This window comes from Camelus dromedarius, chromosome 16 (genome assembly GCF_036321535.1).
Source record: "Camelus dromedarius isolate mCamDro1 chromosome 16, mCamDro1.pat, whole genome shotgun sequence".
NCBI classification, from domain to species: Eukaryota; Metazoa; Chordata; class Mammalia; order Artiodactyla; family Camelidae; genus Camelus; species Camelus dromedarius.
In genome coordinates this window covers 21161093-21185936 of record NC_087451.1, presented here as the reverse complement: position 1 = coordinate 21185936, position 24844 = coordinate 21161093, and the positions used below count along the sequence as shown (strand labels likewise).

The 24844-nt window shown below is 41.4% G+C and overlaps 1 protein-coding gene across 1 annotated transcript; it reads left to right on the top strand.

The window, feature by feature from the left end:
* The first annotated feature begins 1582 nt into the window (after nt 1-1582).
* LOC105095910 (myosin-4) lies at nt 1583-22036 on the top strand. The gene is made up of 38 exons (XM_064495268.1): nt 1583-1819; nt 1920-2063; nt 2181-2337; nt 3391-3418; nt 4174-4288; nt 4383-4475; nt 4610-4673; nt 5356-5454; nt 5545-5648; nt 5802-5940; nt 6143-6261; nt 6350-6499; nt 7830-8000; nt 8699-9005; nt 9839-9909; nt 10481-10568; nt 10655-10772; nt 11098-11221; nt 11315-11451; nt 11580-11835; nt 12501-12743; nt 13045-13221; nt 13301-13446; nt 13695-13785; nt 13879-14268; nt 14763-14889; nt 15314-15432; nt 15560-15756; nt 16945-17128; nt 17209-17374; nt 17476-17600; nt 17868-18176; nt 18788-18991; nt 20247-20372; nt 20468-20638; nt 20728-20832; nt 20932-21027; nt 21827-22036. The coding sequence occupies exons 1-38, from the start codon at nt 1616-1618 to the stop codon at nt 21977-21979; spliced, it is 5817 nt and encodes a 1938-aa protein (XP_064351338.1). The 5' UTR covers nt 1583-1615; the 3' UTR covers nt 21980-22036.
* Nucleotides 22037-24844: the final 2808 nt, after the last annotated feature.

Sequence of the window (24844 nt, the reverse complement as noted above, 5' to 3'; positions counted from 1 at the left end):
TTGGGAATGTTGCTTGTCCCACCTTGAGGCCACTATTACTGTGCAGCTGGATTCAAGGACCCCGAGGATCCCTGGGGATTTGTGACCCACAAGTTGGGAAATGACAGATCTCAGACCTGAGACGGGAAGGGTGGCACCGTTTCCATGTTTTGTGGATAGACTGTATCACAGAAATCTCTACAAGGCAGTATGTTGTTAATTCAAAATTGCCAAGAATAAAAACACAGAAACAAACAAAAATTTCATTTATCCTTCCAAGAAAAAGCCCTAACAGTAAATGTTCCAATATCTAAAGTTCAATACCATCAAGAGACTTTTACAGGTACAAGCTAGATCGATTTCAGAGATACAGTATGTGGCAAACTCTCTAACACTCTAAACAGAGAGGAAGCGTGATGCTGATGATTAAAGAGCAAGACATCTTCTGGAAAACCTGCAAGAGGCCAGGGCTGCTGTTCTCGTTGCTGTTGGCAACCAGGACCCAGCTTTCCACCTTCGTTAACTCTGGTCACTCATCAGGGCAAGAGGATTTATTTTCTCAAAATTAATTTGTCAGTGGAAAAAAATTTTAAGTCCATTTTGGCGTGACGCTCTATACTGGCTGTCCATTTCAAAACAGACATTTAAAGGACTGGTATTTTTTTGAAAAAAGAGGATGGGGTAAGATATATATCTATATCTATATTTATATCTATAAAATAGCTAAAAGAAGAATTAGATAAAAACAACTAGCAGGCCGATATCTAGCTTTAAAAAAAGAAAATTATACACCAAAAATATATAATCACTATGAAATTTAATTAAGAATTCAGATTCTTAATTAAATGTTAAGATGTTAGAAGTTATCTTTCGTTTAGATAATCTACTGACTTTCAGAAATTTTGAGAACTGATAAAAAAGACTTACTTTTGTTGAGGACAAAACCATCTGTCGCATTTTTGGCTTTCACTGTACTGACTTCTCCCTTTACTTACTGGGTACTTGTTACTTAACTAGGAGTTTCTTTGTGCTCATCAGGTGTTTTCAACCTGGACTTTTGGTCCTACAAAAAACAGATTTAACTTTTCATACATCCCATTTTAATAATTTTTACACCCAATTAACAACTCCTATTTAAGTAATTTGAGGAGGAGGAAAATTTCCCTAAATATCTGAGTTTTTAAAACAGGTTCATTTAGATTAAAACACCATTGGAAACAATTATGTTCATTTCTTTTAACATCATAATGTCAAAAAAAAAAAAAAAGGCAGGGGGTTGGAAAAACGAAAGGGAAAAAAGAGAAGAAGAAAAGATTATGAACACATTTGGGATGTTGCTGATTGAAACATTAGTTTCTCCACAATTCTCAACTAAGGCTGAAAGTATCAGGGATGGATTGGAGGCTTAGATATCGCACATATTAAGTTACCAACGTAAGACCTTCAAATCAACGATGTGCTCTATCAGCACCTGGCAGAGTACACACGCGTGATCCCTAAAGGCAGGGTGAGGAACGGCGTGGCCACTAAAGCACTGACTGAAGAGCAAAAGGACAACCCACGCCCTGGCTCACCATCCAGCGCTCTTTCTCCCTCAGGTACATCGGTGCCCTGCTGCCACCAGTAATCTGCAGCCATGAGTTCAGATCAGGAAATGGCTGTCTTTGGGGAGGCTGCTCCTTACCTCCGAAAGTCTGAAAAGGAGCGCATCGAGGCCCAGAATAAGCCTTTTGATGCCAAGACATCAGTCTTTGTGGTGGACCCCAAGGAGTCCTTTGTGAAAGCGACCGTGCAGAGCAGGGAAGGGGGGAAGGTGACAGCCAAGACTGAAGCTGGAGCGGTAAGTAAACCATCTGCAGGCGATGAGACAGGGCCTCATCTCCAGGTAAGGGAGCTGACACATAGTTTTTTGACCTGGCTTCTCTTTCTTGACTTGACAGACAGTAACTGTGAAAGAAGACCAAGTCTTCCCCATGAACCCTCCGAAATATGACAAGATCGAGGATATGGCCATGATGACCCACCTGCACGAGCCAGGAGTGCTGTACAACCTCAAAGAGCGTTACGCAGCCTGGATGATCTATGTGAGTTCATTCTCATGGACTTCTTCTGCTCATGCACGTCACTCATATTTTGAAAAACAGCACATTCCTAAGGTCCCCATGAAATAATTAATTTCTTTTCTATTTCTTTTGGTGCAGACCTACTCAGGCCTGTTCTGCGTCACTGTCAACCCCTACAAGTGGCTGCCAGTGTACAACGCAGAGGTGGTGGCTGCCTACCGAGGCAAAAAGCGCCAGGAGGCCCCGCCCCACATCTTCTCCATCTCTGACAACGCCTATCAGTTCATGCTGACTGGTGAGTGGTTCAAATATTTTCCATATGAATTATTTTACCACCTATAATCACAAAATGGTAAAGCAAAAAAGGGCTTTGGAAATAATTGAATCCAACCTCCCAGTAGCACAGAAGAGGGGACAAAAGAACAGTGAGGTCCACACTGTCAAGCGGGAACTAACATTCAGTTCTCCTGATTCCACCCCCATGACTCTACCAGACCACGTACTGCTCCATCCTACTAAGTCTGACTCGCTGATAGTCTCTTTGCTTGGAAATTCATGATTTTAAACATTTAATTAACAAAAACAAGCTGAAGTGTATTGTCTGAATAGAAATGAAAAATACATGTTCAACATTTTAGTACCTAAGTGTCCTGTTGATTGCAACATGGATACTTTTAAGAGTACTGTTATATCTTTAAAGTCGTCAGAAACCATCTCAGAGACAATATCCTCTCTCTGATGAAAGTGATATTTTGGGGCTACATGCATACAAACGGACATTGTTACTGTTCCCCTATTAAAGAACTTAATTCTGATAGAGGCACTATCTCTCACCTAATCTTTATTTGACCCAATGGCATTTTTGGGGAAGGCTGATCAGAGTTAGGGTTGCAGTCAATGGCCCTGAGATACAAGTGAGTACATGTGTATATGCGTGCGCATGTGTGTATCTGCGATATGAATTGAACTTTGGTCTGATTAACACTACTTTAAACTATAAAATAGAGTCTAAGTCTTAGCATATTATGTATTTTTCAGTTATATGCATCCATCAGCAGACAGCCTGAAATCTACAGATAACAAGTAGGGAATGTGGCTCTGTAAAGTTGCTTTTTTTTTTTTTTTATCAAAAGGACACACTTCCAGTGGTGCCTAAGTTTAAAATATGACAATATTTTAATGTCTCTCTTTCCCAACTTGAGACTTAAAAATAATATCACATATAGCTTTATAATAATATATTGAAAACTCCATTGAACTAGACACACACAATGCTCTCAGTGTCTACCTAAAGAAAGGTTCTTTGTGTAATGATGTAAATGTTGACTGTCCACTATTTTTCTTCCAGATCGGGAGAATCAGTCTATCTTAATCACGTATGTATTAATATTATGAGACTTATTCCTATTTTACTCACACTGGGAAAATGACAAACCAAAACAAGAAATTGCTTCATGCCCCCATACTAAACCAACAGCATGATCAGCCTGCAATTAGATATTATAAAGTTTAGGTTACATCTGAATGCAAAAGAACAATGTCCCAATTTAAATCATTTGCTAGTCCAGTACTGAAAGTTCCAGAATGTTCCGGCAAGTTGGAGATGTAAAACACCACATCCTCACACGGCCAGAACCCATTACCGGGAAGCGAGCACACACAGCTTCCGACGGTTGGGAGTTTGACAACGTTGCCAGTGTTTCATTTGCAAGGTCTACTGGGGAATGCTTATTCCTTCAAAGACCTCACTTGGGAATGTCTTTAGCCTAAGGAAGCTGACAGACACATCATTATTTCAGAGAGTTTTGCACTAACTGCTTCATTTATTACATAGTGATTGAGTGGGTACTTCTTGGACACTCAAGTCCCGGGCTAAGCCCCTAGAAGAGAGTCTCGCATATTTTAAGCGCTCAAGAAATAAGCGTTACATGATTACTGAATGAATGTCTCAGCTTCTGTTGAGGGCAAAGCACCAGAAACACCATGAGCTACATGTTAGATGAAGAGAAAGACCTAGGAGACTCTGACAAGAAATATAAAGCAGGCAAATAAGGCAGTGAATGCAGATGAAAGTCGTTTCATTTGTCACAAGAGCTTAATCTCTCACACATATTGGATCACTGTCTGACAGCGGGGAGTCCGGGGCTGGGAAGACTGTGAACACGAAGCGCGTCATCCAGTACTTTGCAACAATTGCGGTGACTGGGGAGAAGAGGAAGGAGGAACCTACTAGTGGCAAAATGCAGGTGGGTCTGGCCGCCGTGTCAGAATCTGGGCTGGCAGGTGAGAAACTCCTGAGCCCCACAAGTGAGGACCGCTCTTGCCTTCTTGCCTTTGCAGGGGACCCTGGAAGATCAAATCATCAGTGCCAACCCCCTACTGGAGGCCTTTGGCAACGCCAAGACCGTGAGGAATGACAACTCCTCTCGCTTTGTAAGTCTCTAGGTCACAGAAAGGCTTTCTCAGCCCTTCAGTGCCAAACGAGGCATGTCTCAGTTATCATTTCAGTCTCTTCTTACTTCTGTGCCTCCAGTTTTGTATATAACATCACCCTTTTCACTTGCAAGGGTAAATTCATCAGGATCCACTTCGGTACCACAGGGAAACTGGCTTCTGCTGATATTGAAACATGTGAGTAACAGGACCCCCTAAGTAGAATCCAAGAACGGCAAATGATGGTTTGGAGGAACATTCTACAGCTCCTGCTGAGCCTGGAGCCTGTGAGACACCAGTCTGCTGCCAAGCACACCCGTGGTTAATGCCAGTCTCAACCACAGCCCGCAGCGGGCTTTATCCGCCCCCCCCCCCGCCCCAGTCATGAGCTAACGGTTCTGGAGAAACCGCCAGGGCTCGTGGGGCTTGTCTGAAGTAGTCCAGCCTCAGAACAAATTTCAAATTTTTCTCGGGAAAAGCTAAGACTAGAAGTATATCTGTTTCCTATGGGTTCAGTGTATGTGATTTCTTCCTAGTACGAGCCTTCATAAACATGCTCTTAGTAACCCCTCTGGTATAAAGTGAGAAGAGACCCAGGAGAGGACCGAGTTATCAAGGATCAGGTATATTCCAAATGTCAAGGACCTTCTGTGTGAGAATGAATACGTCCTGGGCCAGGCAACTTTAGTTCCCTTCTAGAGGTAGTAAGAGCAACCGCGCGGCGTTTGCAGAGACGTAACGTGGACTATCTACCTCGTGGGGACGTTCAGCTGGAATCTCAAGCATGCCAAGGAGATTTAGCTAGAGACCCATGGTTCCAAAATCACTCCAGGAACTTTATACTTTTTTCACCTACGCCAACGCCTGCTTTCCACCGCAGATCTCCTGGAAAAGTCTAGAGTCACTTTCCAGCTAAAGGCAGAAAGAAGCTACCACATTTTTTACCAGATCATGTCTAACAAGAAGCCAGATCTAATTGGTAAGAGCTTAAATTTGTAAGTTAGAAGCTAATTGTTCTATTAGCATCTTCTAAGGTGAAACATATACACCGAATTTTCCACGTACACAGAAATGCTCCTGATCACCACCAACCCGTACGACTACGCCTACGTCAGTCAAGGGGAGATCTCAGTCCCCAGCATTGATGACCAAGAAGAGCTGATGGCCACAGACGTAAGTTACACGTGCAGTTTTTAAAAAACAATTCCTTACATTTGGGCATGACGATGACAACCTGCTGTAGGTGTGATTAAGGACATAATACAAATGCTCCTAAATAAGTTGGTGCCTTCTGCCCAACTTCTGTCCTCTCATCTCTCCTGGCAGAGCGCCATCGACATCCTGGGCTTCACTGCGGATGAAAGGGTCGCCATCTACAAGCTCACAGGGGCAGTAATGCACTACGGGAACTTGAAATTCAAGCAAAAGCAGCGAGAGGAGCAGGCTGAGCCAGATGGCACTGAAGGTACCTGGTGAACCTCTATCTGGGCTAAATTAGAGAATACAGGCAAATAAGCCCATTCGAAACTCATGTCTCCTCTACAGCTGAGCTTCGGATGCATATACACAAATCTACCCCCACACAGTATGATTCACTCCTTACTCTGTCCCTATCAACTGTGAGGCCACAGTATGTCATGCTGGATACTCGAATTGTGTCTCTGCAGTTGCTGACAAGGCTGCCTATCTCCAGGGTCTGAACTCTGCTGACCTGCTTAAAGCCCTCTGCTTTCCCAGGGTCAAGGTTGGCAACGAGTACGTCACCAAAGGCCAGACTGTGCAGCAGGCAAGTGCATGACACTATGAATCACACACCCCCGACGTCCTCATGACATGTCTTCAATAACGCAGTGATCATTACTCTCTCTATGAAGGTGTACAACGCCGTGGGTGCTCTGGCCAAAGCTGTTTATGATAAGATGTTCCTGTGGATGGTCACCCGCATCAACCAGCAGCTGGACACCAAGCAGCCCCGGCAGTACTTCATCGGGGTCTTGGACATCGCTGGCTTTGAGATCTTTGATGTGAGTTAGCACAGATTTCGCAGGAGAAAAACTTAACAAATCTTACTTCCACGGTCTGTGTTACAAAAGGTCTATGAAAGACAGCTACACTACAAAGTAAACTGACACATGAAAGAAGATCAAAAGTCCACGAAAGGACGTGAATTTTAGGGCGAGACAGATCTGGGCTCAGATTCTACCTGTCAGTTCTGACCTGTGTGAACTTGGTTAATGGAAATGGTGTCCGACCCAAAGCTGGGCAAGTTCAACTACCATGTAAGACACCTAACACTCCAGGTAACACTCACTCCTGAGATCTTTCTACCACTGGGTTTCTTAATTTCAAGACATGAGCACAGTCCCCGAGCACAGTCCCCAAGCACAATCAGCATCTAGTAAATGATGAAGAAGGTGAAGAGGCAACAACGGCAGCAAACTGGCAGTGGGGAAACGATGACACATGCAAAGAACAGTTCTGAGATTCCTACCTGCCCTGCCGTGTGCAGGTACGGAGGATGGAAACAGCATCATAAAGACACTCAAATTCCACTGCCCAGGACAGACGAAAGCCATATAGTTTAGGAAGAAGGTTACCAAAGTCCCCTTCCTGACAGTAGTGTCTCGGATGTGTCTGATCCAGAGGTCCCACGTCTTCCCCTTTCTCTATAAGTAGACTGATGGACACTGAATGAGATTGTCTGAGTTTTACGGACAAGAGCATTTCCAGAAATTTTCAAGCCGACACGGGAAAGAGAGAGAATCTGGTACCAAGACGGAACAGGAAGAGCAATCCACACGTTTTCAAATAAGAGAACTAACAACAGTGCAAGCTTGTAGACTCTGAGAGTTTTAAAATAACAGTTTTGCTGAGATAATCATTCACATACCGTACAGTTCACTTATTTAAATTTCTGAATTCAGAGGTTTTTGATATACTTACAGACCTGTGCAACCATCACGACAACTGATTTTAGAACGTTGTCATCCCTTCAATGAGAAATCCCTCCCCATTAAGCAGTCATTCTCCACTTCCCTCTCCCCCAGCCCCTAGAAACCACTAATTTCTTTTGTGTCTTTGCATTTGCCTATTCTGGACATTTCATATAAACGGAATCATATAATGCGTGGCCTTTGAAGCTGCCTTCTTTCACTTAGCCTAATGTTTGCAAGGTTCATCCGTCCTGTACAACCTCTTTGACTTCTGTGTACGGTGATACCGCTTTCAGTCAAGAGCACTCCCAATCGTGTTTCTCCGCAGGTGGGCAGGTAGACTAGCCAAGCAAGAAAAGCCACGTTCAGAGAGAGGCTGTATCACAAGATGAACGGCAATTTGTGTTTTCTGCTTATTTAGTTCAACAGCCTGGAGCAGCTGTGCATCAACTTCACCAACGAGAAACTGCAACAGTTTTTCAACCACCACATGTTCGTGCTGGAGCAGGAGGAGTACAAGAAGGAGGGCATCGAGTGGGAGTTCATCGACTTCGGGATGGACCTGGCTGCCTGCATCGAGCTCATCGAGAAGGTTCGCTTCCCTTTTTCAGATTGCAGATCATACTGCTGACCACTATTTTTTTTTAATCATAAAACTTGGTATATTCTATGGTACAAGACTTCTACATATAAACAAAATCATGGAAAGTCCTTTTGCCAACCCTGAGGTAGCTATTCAGTGAAAGGAGCCTGGATCTCTTCTATCGAGTCCAGAACTCTGCATTTCCCTACAGTTTGCAATTCAACTTTACACTTAAACCATCTTTCCTTATGAAAGAGCTCAGAGGAGAGTACATTTTACTCCTTATTTCTTTGTCAGCCTTGGATTCATTACTCCTGGCATTTGCAATTTGAGTTTCTAGCACCTTAAAGCAGAGCCTCTGAATTAAGCCCAAGCCTCACCACAAGTACTTAAAATTGCATATATTTCACTAATCTCACCTACAGAGATATTTTTTTCCAAGTGCTTCTGACAAAACCAGTTAGTAACTCACACTTGTGGAAATACTGCTCTAAGGCCTTTGGGGCAAATATGCAAAGTATGCAGGAGCACACTCTTCGATTACCTTGATAGGAACAACATTAATATTTGTTAAATTAACAAAAGACTAAGTTTTCATTAACTGCTAGGAATTAAAGGACGAATTTACTCAAACAGGATCATAATGTTACATATTATTTCTATTGGCAGACAAAATTCAAATATCATCTTCCTTTTCATTCTCTCAGCCTATGGGCATCTTCTCCATCCTGGAAGAGGAGTGCATGTTCCCCAAGGCCACAGACATCTCCTTCAAGAACAAGCTCTATGAACAGCATCTTGGGAAGTCCAACAACTTCCAGAAGCCAAAGCCTGCCAAAGGGAAGCCCGAGGCCCACTTCTCCCTGATCCACTACGCGGGCACCGTGGACTACAACATTGTCGGCTGGCTGGACAAGAACAAGGACCCCCTGAATGAGACTGTGGTCGGGCTGTACCAGAAGTCCGCATTGAAGACTCTGGCTCTCCTCTTCGCTGCAGCTTCAGGCTCTGAAGGTCATTTTTAATATCATTAGCATGTTCCTAGAGTTTCTTCAGAGACAGGTATAGTTATAGCACAACCTAACATGAAAATACTGGCTAATATGGAGCTAATGAAAAGGTGTATATGTAGTAAGTGTGGCACAATCTTAAGATCACAGAGTTTTAAAGCTAAAATTGACACTGTGGATCTTTCTGTCCATGACTTAATTTCACCAATGAGGAAACAGTGGTTCAGAGAGGTGAGCACTCACTTGGGGTCACACAGCTCTTTTCTCCTGTTTTAACAGTATTAGGTCTCTCAAGGATCCAGCTAAGTTGGAAATGAGGAAATCCTTTGTCAGGGCACTAGTGCTTGAGAAACTGGAAGTTCTGTCCTCTTAAGACCCCTCAGAACAGGTGTGTAAGTAACAGAATAAAAGTACAGGCAATTAGGCAATGGGACTTCCCTGCAGGTAATCAGAGGCTCACCTACCTGGAACCAAGCACAGTCTTGCCTGTTCTTCAGGAAATGTTGCACTACGGAGGCATGACGACTCTGTCTCCTGGCACTTCCTTCAGGGGACAGACTTTTCACCTTGGAGTAGACGTGTCCCATCCCTTTCCCACATCTTCACTTTTTCACCCAGAGCTGTTTTGTTGTTGTTGTCCTGAATGCCTACTGTGTGAGCCAATGCTTATATTTTCTTAATCTATAGTTGAAGAGAAGATATGCAAAAATTAGGAAATGACACAAGTGGATGAGTGCAAATTTAAATTCCAAAGGGAATTCTGGCAGTTGTGATGTCTATGGATAGTACTTAAAAGCCTGTTAAAAATAATTTAAATTTTTCTATTTTATTTTTCAGAGGGTGGCGGTGGAAAGAAAGGTGGCAAGAAGAAGGGGTCTTCTTTCCAGACTGTGTCAGCTCTTTTCAGGGTACAGTATATTCTTGAATTCCAGAGGATTATTTTTGTAAAAATATGAAATGATTGTAACTTAAAATTTTTTTTAAGAAATCTTTGGTGAAACTGAAGAAAGTAGTGATGTACTAAAAAAAAAAATCTGAAAAATTCCTTAGGAAAAATTAAACAGAAAGAAGACTCAGTGTGTCTTTTCACATCAACCTCTCTGATAAATGAACCAATTGCTCTTTAAGCCCCAAATCTAAAAGATCCAGCATTAAGCAAATTTCACATGAAGTCAAACTCTCTCTGAAAAAGCAACCACTGTAGTCAGTTACATCTCCTTCATATGTCCCAAGTCTCAGTATAAATTTTCTCTGATTGGCAGTGCTTGAGAAAAATAAACTAAAGTTGGTTGGTTTTGAGTAATCCATAATTTCCTATCCACTCTCCATGTGCATGATTTCTCTTGGCCACCATGCTTTGTTCCTCACTGAGATGGCTCATTAAAATGTGAAATGGGGGCACATTAATTACAGATCGATAGGGACTCTCGTGTAGATATAACTAGAAATTATTTTAAAACTTTTCACACGGTTTTATAGGAGAATTTAAATAAGCTGATGACCAACTTGAGGAGCACTCACCCCCACTTTGTACGCTGCATCATCCCCAATGAAACTAAAACTCCTGGTAAGACGTTCCTGATATCCAAATAAGACTCCAGTGTGACTTCTCATTAGACTATTATTATATGGAAAACGTACCTCTTTTTTTAGGGGCCATGGAGCATGAACTGGTCCTGCACCAGCTGCGCTGTAACGGAGTGCTGGAGGGCATCCGCATCTGCAGGAAGGGCTTCCCCAGCAGGATCCTCTATGCAGACTTCAAACAGAGGTTTGTATCTCATTATTTTTCCTTTTCAATGTGTTTGTCTGTATAAAAACTGCCACATAGTTCAAATACTTTTTAAACTTTTCCTTGAAAAGTGAACTTCGATCACTTGAAAGGTTATCATAAAAGAAAGAAGGCTAGGTTTATATTATCCTAAGTTTTACATCATATCTTCTCAAGTTTTACAAAAGGCATTGTTTGATTGTTTTAATGGAATTATTTTTCTCCAAAACTCAATCCATTATTTTTTAAATGATAGCTACAAAGAGTTTCACCTTTATCTTCAGTGAAGAAAAACCACATTTTAGTATTTTTTTCATTCTGACAGATACAAGGTTCTAAATGCAAGTGCCATCCCAGACGGTCAGTTCATTGACAGCAAGAAGGCTTCCGAGAAGCTTCTGGGGTCTATCGACATTGACCACACCCAGTACAAATTTGGTCACACCAAGGTACTATCAACCCTAATTTCTATGTATCGCAATTCATCACCTTAGGGCTTTCTTATGAGTGGAAATCACACATTTAACTTGTTCTTTGGCAAGGTTTTCTTTAAAGCTGGCCTGTTGGGAGCTCTAGAGGAGATGCGAGATGAAAAGCTGGCTCAGCTCATCACACGCACTCAAGCCATGTGCAGAGGGTTCCTGATGAGGGTGGAGTTCAGGAAGATGATGGAGAGGAGGTGAGGAACCAAGGACAAGGCCTGCTTCTTCACATTTTCATAGCTGAATCCAATGCAGTTATTACTTTTGTTGAGGGATGGTCACTTTCCACATGTTTCTTCATTTGCATCTTTTTTCTTTCCTACAGAGAGTCCATCTTCTGTATCCAGTACAATATCCGTGCCTTCATGAATGTGAAGCACTGGCCCTGGATGAAGCTGTATTTCAAGATCAAGCCCCTCCTCAAGAGTGCAGAGGCAGAGAAGGAGATGGCCAACATGAAGGAAGAATTTGAGAAGACCAAAGAAGATCTCGCAAAGTCAGAGGCAAAGAGGAAAGAACTTGAAGAGAAAATGGTTACTCTGATGCAAGAGAAAAATGACTTACAACTCCAAGTTCAATCTGTGAGTATTATACATTGCACAGTTCAACCACATATCATCCAGCCACGAACTGGATATGAGAATTTTTTTAACTTAAGGTTTATAAATAAATGGTTTCCACTGAAACATGTGTTGTAATTGTTTAACTCAGACTGAAGAAGAACAGAAGCAGGATCACAAATCATACTCTGCTTATGTTTGACGCACATTCATACGTAGTTCAGTCATCAGTGAGCAAAGTCATAAAAATATCCATAAACATTTTCTTCCCTTAGACCCTTCTCTGAGATTTTATATTGTTTTCTTCTCAGTACATATTTTTTGTGTATAAAATAGTAGTTACGTTGTTTGTACCACTGCAGAAAAAAGGCTAAATTCATCTCCCCTCAACTGTGAGAATTAAAAGTGACTTTTCCCAAGTAGTAAAGGTACAGATTTTGCCAAAAGGCTAATTTTACTGACTTGATCTTCCACACATGAATATTTGGAGGAAATCTATTATTATACTTAATCAGCAAATTGCAATTACTAACATTTTGTCCACATAATTTTTAAAACTTGGTAAGTTAGCTGGCATATGTGCTGACCAAACTGGTTGAGTCACTGAAGTTTCTCCCTTTTAATAAGTTGTTGTGCATTTGCAGATATAGCTTAAAGAAATGAATACGTTTAATTTCTCCCTTTAGGAAGCAGATAGCTTGGCTGATGCAGAGGAAAGATGTGATCAGCTAATTAAAACCAAAATCCACCTGGAGGCCAAGATCAAGGAGGTGACTGAGAGAGCCGAGGATGAGGAAGAGATCAACGCTGAGCTGACGGCCAAGAAGAGGAAGCTGGAGGACGAATGCTCAGAGCTGAAGAAAGACATAGATGACCTTGAGCTGACACTGGCCAAGGTTGAGAAGGAGAAGCACGCCACAGAGAACAAGGTAAAAATCATGATTCACTTTAGTGTATTTACAAGTGCTAACTTGTTACTGATGTCTCTTAACTGAAAGTTTAATCTTAAAATTATTATATATGAAAGGACAATATTGTCATAATTATGTCATCTCTCTTTTCTTCACCATTCCTATCTATTTACTTTGCCCATTAGCGCCTATATTTTTCAGCTACATAGGCCTGGGTTACCTTTCAGTTTCCATTTTTCATATCAGGTTGAAGTTATCCTAATATTCATCAAGACAACAGGACATCATTAACATTCTTGTAATTTGTTTAAATCTAAAGGTGAAAAACCTCACAGAAGAGATGGCAGGACTGGATGAAGTCATAGCTAAGCTGACCAAGGAGAAGAAGGCCCTCCAGGAGGCCCACCAGCAGACCCTGGATGATCTACAGGCAGAAGAGGACAAAGTCAACACCCTGACCAAAGCTAAAACCAAGCTAGAGCAGCAAGTGGATGACGTAAGTCTAGGATTATCAAGGAAATTATTTTCTTGAAAAGGAAGCTAAGCAATCCTTTTGACTTGACATTTATATTAAGCTTGAAGGGTCCTTGGAGCAAGAAAAGAAACTGCGCATGGACCTAGAGAGAGCCAAGAGGAAACTGGAGGGTGACCTAAAATTGGCCCAAGAATCCACAATGGATATAGAAAATGACAAACAGCAACTTGATGAGAAACTCAAAAAGTGAGTATGATAGAATTCAACTGTAACCTGCTTCTTGTCTGGGTCTCTAAAATATTACTTCATGGCACACAGAAGAAAAACAATGTCGTCTTTGACTTTTGTCTGTAATGAAAATGGTACACTACTGACTTGTAAAGCATGTCCTACTCACGTCGTCAACACCAGCAGTATAAAGATAATCAATTACACAGAGGAAAGAAGACTGGTAGGAGGACGGACGGAGAGCTAACGTGTTGCTCTTCTAACAGGAAAGAGTTTGAGATGAGCAATCTGCAAAGCAAGATTGAAGATGAACAGGCCCTTGCGATGCAGCTGCAGAAGAAGATCAAGGAGTTGCAGGTAAGTATGTGATTTCCATCAGTCTCATCCAAAATGACAAAAAAATCCCTACCACCAAGGAGCTCTTAACTTTGAGCCTTTCCCTATGACCAGGCCCGCATCGAGGAGCTGGAGGAGGAAATCGAGGCAGAGCGGGCCTCCCGGGCCAAAGCAGAGAAGCAGCGCTCTGACCTCACCCGGGAACTGGAGGAGATCAGCGAGCGGCTGGAAGAAGCCGGTGGGGCGACTTCAGCCCAGATTGAGATGAACAAGAAGCGGGAGGCCGAGTTCCAGAAAATGCGCCGGGACCTGGAGGAGGCCACCCTGCAGCACGAGGCCACGGCGGCCGCGCTGAGGAAGAAGCACGCGGACAGCGTGGCCGAGCTGGGGGAGCAGATCGACAACCTGCAGAGGGTCAAGCAGAAGCTGGAGAAGGAGAAGAGTGAGCTGAAGATGGAGATCGATGACCTGGCCAGCAACATGGAGACCGTCTCCAAAGCCAAGGTCTGTACTAACTTGTCCCCTTTCATCTTTATTTTCAACAACTCAAAATGATTGAGTTTTACATGATTATACCTAATCTAAGTGTTCAAACTTAAAGTGCTAATTCAAACTTTGAAATTATTCTTAACTATCACTATGTTGAACTGAATCATTTCAGTCTGCATACCTTCTTTGTAGAAATCCCTTTAAACTTTGTCACTATTACCGTGAAAGGCAATTACAGAAAAGAAGTATCTAAAACACATACTCTGTATAATGCAGAATTTAAACAATGTTCTGGTTTTCCAAAAGAAAAATCTGATTTTCACAATAACGTATTTATTCATTTGGCCTAAATTATGTGCCTCTACAGCCAAGGCACCTTACAGGGCTCTGAAGCAGACAGCAAACTAAACAAAATCTAGCCCCTTTCCACCAGTTGTCATAGATCTCCAAATCTCAGACTTAGAAAGAGAAGCAGATCATCTTTTCCTGTTTTCTACTTCCCACCACAGGGAAACCTGGAGAAGATGTGCCACACACTAGAGGACCAGCTTAGTGAAGTGAAAACCAAAGAAGAGGAGCACCAGCGATTAATCAATGAACTGTCAGCCCAGAAGGCACGTTTACACACAGAATCCGGTCAGTAAACGTGGAGCTGTGAGGAACGAGATGCGAGCCTCCACCCGTGTAGACCTATCAAACACAAATCCCTTCTTTGGCCTTATACAGCCATCTATCATTGATGTGTTATTTCTCCATCCTTTTATTGTGAGATGGTACAATGAGTATAAGCTATAATTGGGGAAAAAAAATTAAGCTCCTTGAGGTGTAGAGATTTTTGTTGTATCAGCATTACTCAACACCCCCCTCCCCCACCCAAATCTCTGACTACAAAGACAGCTCCCACATTTTTGAAAAAACAAGAAATAAATTTCTCAACAGCATCAGACCTCTTGTTATTCTCCTTCTCGTATGAAATTGAAGTAAGAGAGTTATGATATTATTTCACTCTTTAAACTACTCTTCATCTAGACCACATAACTAAATCACTATATGTTTTAAGGTGAATTTGCACGACAGCTAGATGAGAAGGAAACTCTGGTGTCTCAGCTATCCAGAGGCAAACAAGCATTTACGCAACAGATTGAGGAATTAAAGAGGCAGCTAGAAGAGGAGATTAAGGTGAGGATTCTCCAGCTGGTATTTTCAATCACTTGAACTTGGCAGCATGACACACTATTGAACTTCACATAGAGAATACCAATGATCAGAACATAAACTTACGTTGTGCACTTTTTGGTTGGTCCAGGCCAAGAGTGCTCTGGCCCATGCCCTACAGTCGGCCCGGCACGACTGTGACCTGCTGCGGGAACAGTACGAGGAGGAGCAGGAAGCCAAGGCCGAGCTGCAGAGGTCAATGTCCAAGGCCAACAGTGAGGTTGCCCAGTGGAGGACCAAATATGAGACGGACGCCATCCAGCGCACGGAGGAGCTGGAGGAGGCCAAGTACGGGCTCTTAGTTAGGGGGACAGAAAGAAGTAAAAGTTTAAAAACAATGAAGGAAAAATTACAGAGACTATTCCATGGAGACAGACGAAGGATTTCAGCCTGTTTGATTATAGAGTGGTGAATTCCACCACATTTTCCTTCTGACAGCCTAATTTATGTCCACTAAAGAATGGGCCAGGACCAGAGCCCTCTCTCCATTCTGGCCTATTCCAAAAGCATCTTAAGTTTTTTTCCACCAGAATGAATTAATAATTACCAGCATATTCATCATGAATTAAGTAAATTAATTTCCTTTAATATAAAGAGAAACAGACATCAACACTTATCTGGTACATTGTTATGAGTATGATAAATAATAATAATCAGTTTTTCCTAACCTGGAGTATTAGAAGTTCAGAACGGGGCTATCATACTCTGTCATCACTTACCTGACAGCTAATCACACACACTGTTTGTGGAATTAAACTCATGGGAGTTCCACATGGAAGGAAAATAATCATTTTATTCTCAGCAAAGGAAGTTTCCCTAAATCTGATTTACCGCAGTGGTTGTTGGAATCAGACAGAATGACGGGCTTGACAAGCATTCGCAGAAGGAGCACCCCGGACACAAGCATGTGGGCTGGTGAAGGGGGCAGTAAGACTTCGGAGGGTATCTGAGAAGGGTAATAATGGAATAATATTTATTATCAGGGGTGACCAAGCCCAGAAAGTTATTAATTGTATGACACTGAACACATCTCTCTGGGCCACAGTTTCCTCACTGGTAAAGAGGACCGTGCTAGAAAATGTTTAAGGATCCTATTCAATGTTAAGCTTCTTCAGTGATACGCCTCCTGTTCACGGGTGTCACTTCTTCCACCTTCACGTCCGCACATTGCTCACTCTGCTAAGATGTTTCTTCATAACCTCCGTGCCTCATATCACCACCACCACCAAACACACACAAAAACGGTCTCATAAATTTGTTTGACAACCCCCAAGATAAAGGCGAATTCACCAGGAAAAATAGAATTCCAGAAGAGAGAAAATGGGTGCTGAGGATATTTTAAAAAATCATAACAACTTGTAGACAAAGGAGCAAGAAATCTTGGGGAAGATACACTTTCCTCATCAGCAGCTTTAGAAAGTTCACTGTGGTAACTTTGACTCTGCTCTTGGTCACTCACACTGACCAACTTTTCAGGAAGAAGCTGGCCCAGCGTCTGCAGGATGCTGAGGAACATGTGGAAGCCGTCAATGCCAAGTGCGCCTCCCTTGAGAAGACCAAGCAGCGGCTCCAGAACGAAGTGGAGGACCTCATGCTGGATGTGGAGAGGTCTAACGCGGCCTGCGCGGCCCTCGATAAGAAGCAAAGGAACTTTGACAAGGTAGCTCCCAGTGAGCAGATTCCCATGGGGACACTGACATGATTCTCGATTACAGAGGCTTAGTCCCGGTGTACTTCCAGGTCCTATCAGAATGGAAACAGAAGTATGAGGAAACTCAGGCTGAACTTGAGGCCTCCCAGAAGGAGTCCCGTTCTCTCAGTAATGAGCTGTTCAAGGTCAAGAATGCCTACGAGGAGTCCCTAGATCAACTTGAGACGCTAAAGAGAGAAAATAAGAACTTGCAGCGTGAGTCTTTGTAATCACTGTATTTCAAAAATGGTGGGTAGGGATCTTAACAACTTTTCATTTTTCTTAACTGAATTTGGTATTTTATTATTAAACTACAGAGGAGATTTCTGACATGACCGAGCAAATAGCAGAGGGAGGAAAGCATATCCATGAACTGGAGAAAGTAAAGAAACAAATAGATCAAGAGAAAGGTGAACTACAGGCTGCTCTAGAGGAAGCAGAGGTATGTGTTTCATTGGCTCACCTATGCATTATAATATAAATTGAAAAATGAATAGCAACTGACATTTATTATGTTGCAAACTTTCAGGAGATAACTCATGTTATTTAGTAAAAAATACTGAATTATACCTTGGGAATATAGAACTAACAGGCTAAACTAAGATATATGGAAGTCTGAGTTTTTCTAATGCCTTCTTGAGAAAATCATTATAATGTGCAAAAAAAAAAAAAAGCCCTTTAGGTAATTTAAATGTTGCTTTTTTAAAAGGCATCTCTTGAGCATGAAGAAGGCAAAATCCTTCGCATCCAACTTGAGTTAAATCAGGTGAAATCTGAGATTGACCGGAAAATTGCTGAAAAAGATGAAGAAATTGACCAGCTAAAGAGGAACCATCTCAGAGTCGTGGAGTCAATGCAGAGCACCCTTGATGCTGAGATCAGGAGCAGGAATGATGCCCTGAGAATCAAGAAGAAGATGGAGGGAGACCTCAATGAAATGGAAATTCAGCTGAATCACGCCAACCGCCAGGCTACTGAGGCAATAAAGAATCTTAGAAACACACAAGGAATACTGAAGGTAAACCGGGATAAACAAATGTGGTAATACACAATCTGGGAGTAATTGTGTAGCTCTAATTTTAATATTTTAGAAGGACTATATGCCATAAATCACTTAAATAATATAGTAATCAGTTGGAAATTTTATGTACACTGCTGAAAAATAGTTAAATTCTTGAAAGTCCAAACAGAAATTACTTTGTCAACTGAAAAGAAGACAAAGTGGTGAGGGATTGGGAGGCACAGGAAGTGATGAGTTTATCTAAATGCCACCACATAAATCACTTCATTTATGTGGACTGTATGTGTTTAATGTAGATAAATATATGTATATTTAATATGTATATCTGTATTTGATTAACACGATTAGGTTATCTCATCTCTAAGGATACTTTCCTAATCCAAAATTTTGTAGCTTTAGTCATGGTATTTTTTTCATGATTCAGGATGTAAGATAATGTAACATTATGTTCTTTTGAATAGAATTGCTACTGAAGGCTACAAAGACTTGGAGATTTTTTCCTACCTAAACATACTCTAGGTTGTTAAGATCAGCGTGTGTACATGACCCTAAATTTGTATTTGCTTTAATTGGAGCATGAGTAAGAGTCATTTTCTCTTTCCATGTAGGACACTCAGCTCCATCTGGATGATGCCATCAGAGGTCAGGATGACCTTAAGGAACAGCTGGCCATGGTTGAGCGTAGAGCCAACCTGATGCAGGCTGAGACTGAAGAGCTGAGGGCGTCACTGGAACAAACAGAGAGGAGCAGGCGAGTGGCAGAGCAAGAGCTTCTGGATGCCAGTGAGCGTGTGCAGCTCCTGCACACACAGGTAAGGTTTACGACTATGGTTGAGCAAATGCACTCCCTGAAGCTGAGGACAACTGAAGAGGATAAGTCTATTATACAGTAAGGAGTAACCTTGGCAAGTGTCCCTCCCAGGAGTTCTGGAAAATGTCCATCAGTAAATGTGCACTGGGACCCAGCTGGTTCACAAGTGTATATATGGACTGGCATAATCATGTTAATTTGAAATTAGAGTTCTAAAAACTTTTGTAATAAAAAACACAGAAGACGTCCTAATAGTCATATTTACAACACTGGTAACCATCTTGTTTTGTAACTCTAAGCTGCAAAGGGGATAAACAAATCAAATGCATGAAGCCCACCATTACTGTTAGTCACCATTTGTTGTTTATAATGGATTGTTACATTAAGGGCGGTATATCCTCACAATGGCTAATCAGCAGCCATTGTAGTATTCATGAATTTATTGCCATGGAAAGATGTTCACAATACAGTAAGCAAAAACAGCAACTTAATAATAATATACAAAGCATGCTTCTTTTTGTTAAAAATATTCAGGAAACATCCAGAAGTATAAACAAAAGTGTTAATCAATAGTTATCACTAGGTAGTGAAGGTACAATAATTATTCTTTGTTTCTTTTTTGCTAATTTATATGTCCTACTATTTTTTTATAATAAGTATATATCATTGCATACTTTGAGTTGCAATATATGAAAATAGCAATCATGGAAAAGTTAAAATCACATACTACAAAATAATTTTAGAAAGAAGTTAAAATGCCACATTTTCCTTACTCATTAATACCTTTGACTTGATTGACTATTTTAAATACTGCCAACTTTCCAAAAACATAAGCGATTCTTGGTTCATTTTTGTACCAATAATGATGCTATTTATCCATTTAACATACAGAGCCAACAAATGTGAATAAACAACTAAAAATTAATGATTCATTTGTCAAGAGCTGTGTGGTGCTACCTGCAGCACTTCAAATTTTTTCTTGGGGCAGTGATTGTGCTTTGTAATTATAAGCAGCCACTGATAGTAGTCAAATACATTGATATCAAAAATTAATTTTCATCTGGAAGAATTTAAGAGAATTTTTATTCACAGATATAGGCAGATAGAAAATAAGCCATAAACTTAAAATCTACTTTTGATTTCACTTTTATACTGAATATTTCTTATCCATAATTTATGCCTGTGTACACTAGTAAAAATGACAATGTAGATAGCTACAATTAAATGAGCTTTTCTTTTTGATTAATTTGAACCAGAACACCAGCCTGATCAACACCAAGAAGAAGCTGGAGACAGACATCTCCCAACTCCAGGGAGAGATGGAGGACATCGTCCAGGAAGCTCGCAACGCAGAAGAGAAGGCCAAGAAGGCCATCACTGACGTGAGCAGAGGGCCACGCAGGGGTGGTCAAGCTAGAATCTTGACGGGCTATCTTATCTTAGCTCTCTCAACCTGTTTCATTTTACTGCTCATTAGGCGGCCATGATGGCCGAGGAGCTGAAGAAGGAGCAGGACACCAGCGCCCACCTGGAGCGGATGAAGAAGAACCTGGAGCAGACGGTGAAGGACCTGCAGCACCGCCTGGACGAGGCTGAGCAGCTGGCCCTGAAGGGCGGGAAGAAGCAGATCCAGAAGCTGGAGGCCAGGGTGGGTCTCCACTTCATTTGATTCCCAGACGCCCAGCCTGTTCACACTGGGTTACAGCCAAGGGGCTAAACATCTTTGTTCTCTCCTAGGTGAGGGAGCTTGAAAATGAGGTTGAAAGTGAACAGAAGCGCAATGTCGAGGCTGTCAAGGGTCTTCGGAAACATGAGAGAAGAGTGAAGGAACTCACTTACCAGGTGACCAGTATTTTTCAGGCCTACCTCTTTCAAGACAATAAAAATAATGAGCTGTTTTGGAATAATGACACTATCTACTTGCTACTTCTTTCACTTCAGACTGAGGAGGACCGCAAGAATGTTCTCAGGCTGCAGGACTTGGTGGACAAATTACAAACCAAAGTCAAAGCTTATAAGAGACAAGCTGAAGAGGCTGTGAGTACCTCCACAGTGAGAGAAAGGTTCAGGAGTGGGGCCAGGTTTTGTGGAGACTAAAGTTCACACAATTTAAGCAGCTTTCATCAAGGCAAAGAACACAAAATTGGGAATACAAAGTTAGACTTGAAAATGAATAGTTATTTAGAAAGAAAAAATCTTACCACTAATTACTAGAGCCTTAGAGATTGAGATTCATTTCTTCTGAGACCTCTTCAAGCAGTTTTCCAGACATGGCAGTACAGAAATGCTACACTTGGTTACAACCACTTCCCTCCCAATCTGTAGCACGCCACAACTCCCAGCAATGCCCAGCACTCATAGAGGCCGTGCGAATGAGGGCTCTGAAGTCTAAGACTTATTTAACTTCATGATAAAGCCACCTCATAACATTTCTTTTTCATTTGGCTGCAGTTATCTTTCTCATCCTGTTAATTCTAAAACCTTCCTTAAGGTTCTCTACACCCAGTGCTACCATGGTGCCTACTTTCTAAAGGTTGTTTCACAGAAATAAGGCTGATTCAGATTCCTGCTACTTTGAGCTCCCTGTTGTCACTGCAGCATCTTAAGTTTGCCAGGAAGAGAGTCAAGTGAGAGAGACTGAACAGGGGGTTGGAAGCCCACTGACACAGAGGCGAATATGTGGCATGCCCTGCCCCAGAGAAGCACATCAGCAACTAACAGGACCTCTGCCTTCTCATTCATGAAGCAAATCCTGTAGCTGCTTCTGGTAACAAAGGCAATAAGAATCAGAAAATGTCAAATTTTCTTGTTCTCTCAAATGCATTTCTTTTCTCAGGAGGAACAATCCAATGTCAACCTCTCTAAGTTCCGCAAGCTCCAGCACGAGCTGGAGGAGGCTGAGGAGCGGGCAGACATCGCCGAGTCCCAGGTCAATAAGCTGCGGGTGAAGAGCCGGGAGGTTCACACAAAAATCGTCAGTGAAGAGTGATTCACTTTAACGCTGAAAAGTGACCAAAGAAATGCGCAAAATGTGAAGTTCTTTGTCACTGTCACATGTCACTGTAATGTCAAGAAAATAAATCTGCAGAGAATTTTGCGATCTAAAATTACATGTCTCTTACTTACAAGGTCTACAATGCTATTAGAACCAATGTATTTATTCAGCATTTGTTATGCTCCTACTGTGTGCAGTCAGAGATGATGACAAAAAATGAATGTAGTCAGTGAACCAACTTTAATAGAAGGCAAGTGCAATGAAGTGCTTCAAGAGGATGCAAAGGTAGTTAATGTATCCTCAATTCCATTCAACCAATTTTACTGAGTACCAAGAATATGTCTGTAGAGAAATGGGCACCAAGGATATGACAATCTTCCCTGCTCTGAGGTCAAGCCAGCATGAGAGGCAGCAATTCAAACAGATTTTAGTACAACATGCAGACTCACAGAAGTATGAAAGTAAGTGTGGCCATAACAGTGAGGTGCTAACCTGGGGAATCCAGGAAGGCTTCTCAAAGGAGATTGACTTAGCTCCTAAAAGATGAGGAGATAGTTATGATACAGAAGAGAAGAGGAGAGGGTCATTCTAAGAAGAGAAAATAGGCATGAGATTTCAGAGTAGTTTAAGCACAGCTCCATGAGCAAAGGGCATCAGGTAAGGCCAGAGACGGAAGTTAACACCTGACCGTGAAGGGTCAGTCATATGCAGCACTAAGGAATTAGGACATGCATCAAACTGGTCAGATTTCACGAGGAGGAGAGTTGACACAGTTCGGGCAGTACTGTGGAGGATGGAGTAGGATAGGAAAGGTCGGAGCCTGGGAAGACTCTGAAGGCCTTAAGAATGATCCAAATCAGAGATGACAGTGATAGAAATGAACGAGAGTGCAGAGTGAAAGCAGGGTTCCATTACTGGCATAAAGAAAGGCCTGGGAGAGCACTGAGAGAGTTAGAGAGTTTCACAGCATTCAAACCTCCCAATTACTCTGTGGTTACAGATTTTATTTCCTTCTCAAGGAAATTCTTTTCCTCTGAACTACCTACCTTTCTAAGAAAAAGGACAGAACTTTTTAGATTAATCTTCCCATTGACCTAATATCTACATACAATTCTGCTTACCAAGGAACCTTATTTTTCTCAGTTCCATACATATTTTAATGAAGAACAAGAAAAATAATTTATACCTTATCTTCTTAATATCAAAAGAATGTGACTGAAATTTTATCATAGCCATTGCCAGAGTGGGTTTTTTTTTTTATAATACTTTTTGGCTTCATTGTGCAGACATTTAAAAACTAAGTTGGCAGAATACTAACTTATTCTTTTACAGTGCTATCCCTTTCTAATGAGGAGGCTGCTTCGGGGAATCTCCTTCTCCAGCGTGGGAATCCTAATTAGTAATAAGAAGCCTGCTTCATGAGAAGAGAATTTAAAAGGGGTAGAAAATAATTATAAAGAATATTTCACCTATGCCATGAAGAAGACTAATGAAATGTCCTGCCTAAAGCAGGCATTTATTATCAAATTTTAATTAAACTCTGTAGAGTTAACCTACTGACCTCAAAAGCACTGGGCAATTGCCTTATTATTCTGTCTGCTAACTATTTAAATAACTGCTTACGTAGAGAACTGAGAGTAGATTTCATTATCTAGAGGTCAATTACTCTGGGGTCCCTGATTAAAGCAGTAAGGATTTAGAGTCACAGATATGCTGGTTAATATTCTTCTTCATCTTCCTCACAGATTAAGAGATTTATAGACTTATTTCCTTATCTCTTATAGCAAAACCTCACATGATGATCTACACTAATAATACTCTTGGTATTTTCTTGAATTGATATGAGGGATCATTGAGATTTGGGGACTGTTTCTAATCTACTGATGCTGGATAAAAGAACCCAAACAGGATGTGTGCAGGCAGAAAGCAGGAGGCTGGCTTCAGGAACAACTTTAAACCAGGAAAAACAGAGGTAGTGTAAGTCTGACTCCTTCCTGATACGTAGCACTTAGACTTACTGTGATGGAAAGAAATTGAGACTAGAAGAAGACTGTGAAATGTTACAAAGGGCAAGGCACTTTTTCTCTAACATATAGATAAACCTATTTAAAATGTATACATAGGGAACTAGGCAGAGATGACCATGCCCTAGTGCTCTTGGTATCCAGCCAGGCTCCATGACACTAATAAAATCTCCTAGGAATTTGTACCAAGGCCAGTTTCTTTACGTTCTGAGGACTTAAATACCACGGTTACTGAAAGCAAAATCTGGGACCACTGACAAACTGATACTTTGAAATACCATGAATCTTTTCCCCTCAACTCAATTCATAAGTGTTCAGATAACCAACAGACATCAAGAACAGAAGAAATCTCAGGATCCTTCCATTCCAAAACATTTCCTCCCCTTCTATCAATCTTATATATAAATATCCTATTAGAGATTGAACACTTGGAATATTGGAGGATGCTCACTTTAATCTCTTATTAAACTGAAAATATACTGATTTCAACTAATACCCTCCCTAGAATTATTGGCTAACCAACTAAGAAAGTATCTAAAGAAAGAGGTCTCTTGAGATGTGTCTGAAGAAAGACACATGTATATGAATACATGTATCAAAGCATTCCATTGTACACCCAAAACTAATACATTATGTGTCATACCTCAATTAAAAAAATTTATGAACTTTGCACTCTAACTCAGATCCCTGAATTAAAGACCCACCTTTAACCATACCACAAAACACCATAAATATCCACCCATAGGTGGTTTCCTCCCATATTACAATAAGTAATAAATTCAACTCCATGAAGGAAGGAAGGGAGGGAGAGAGGAAGGTAATATACCTGCACTGT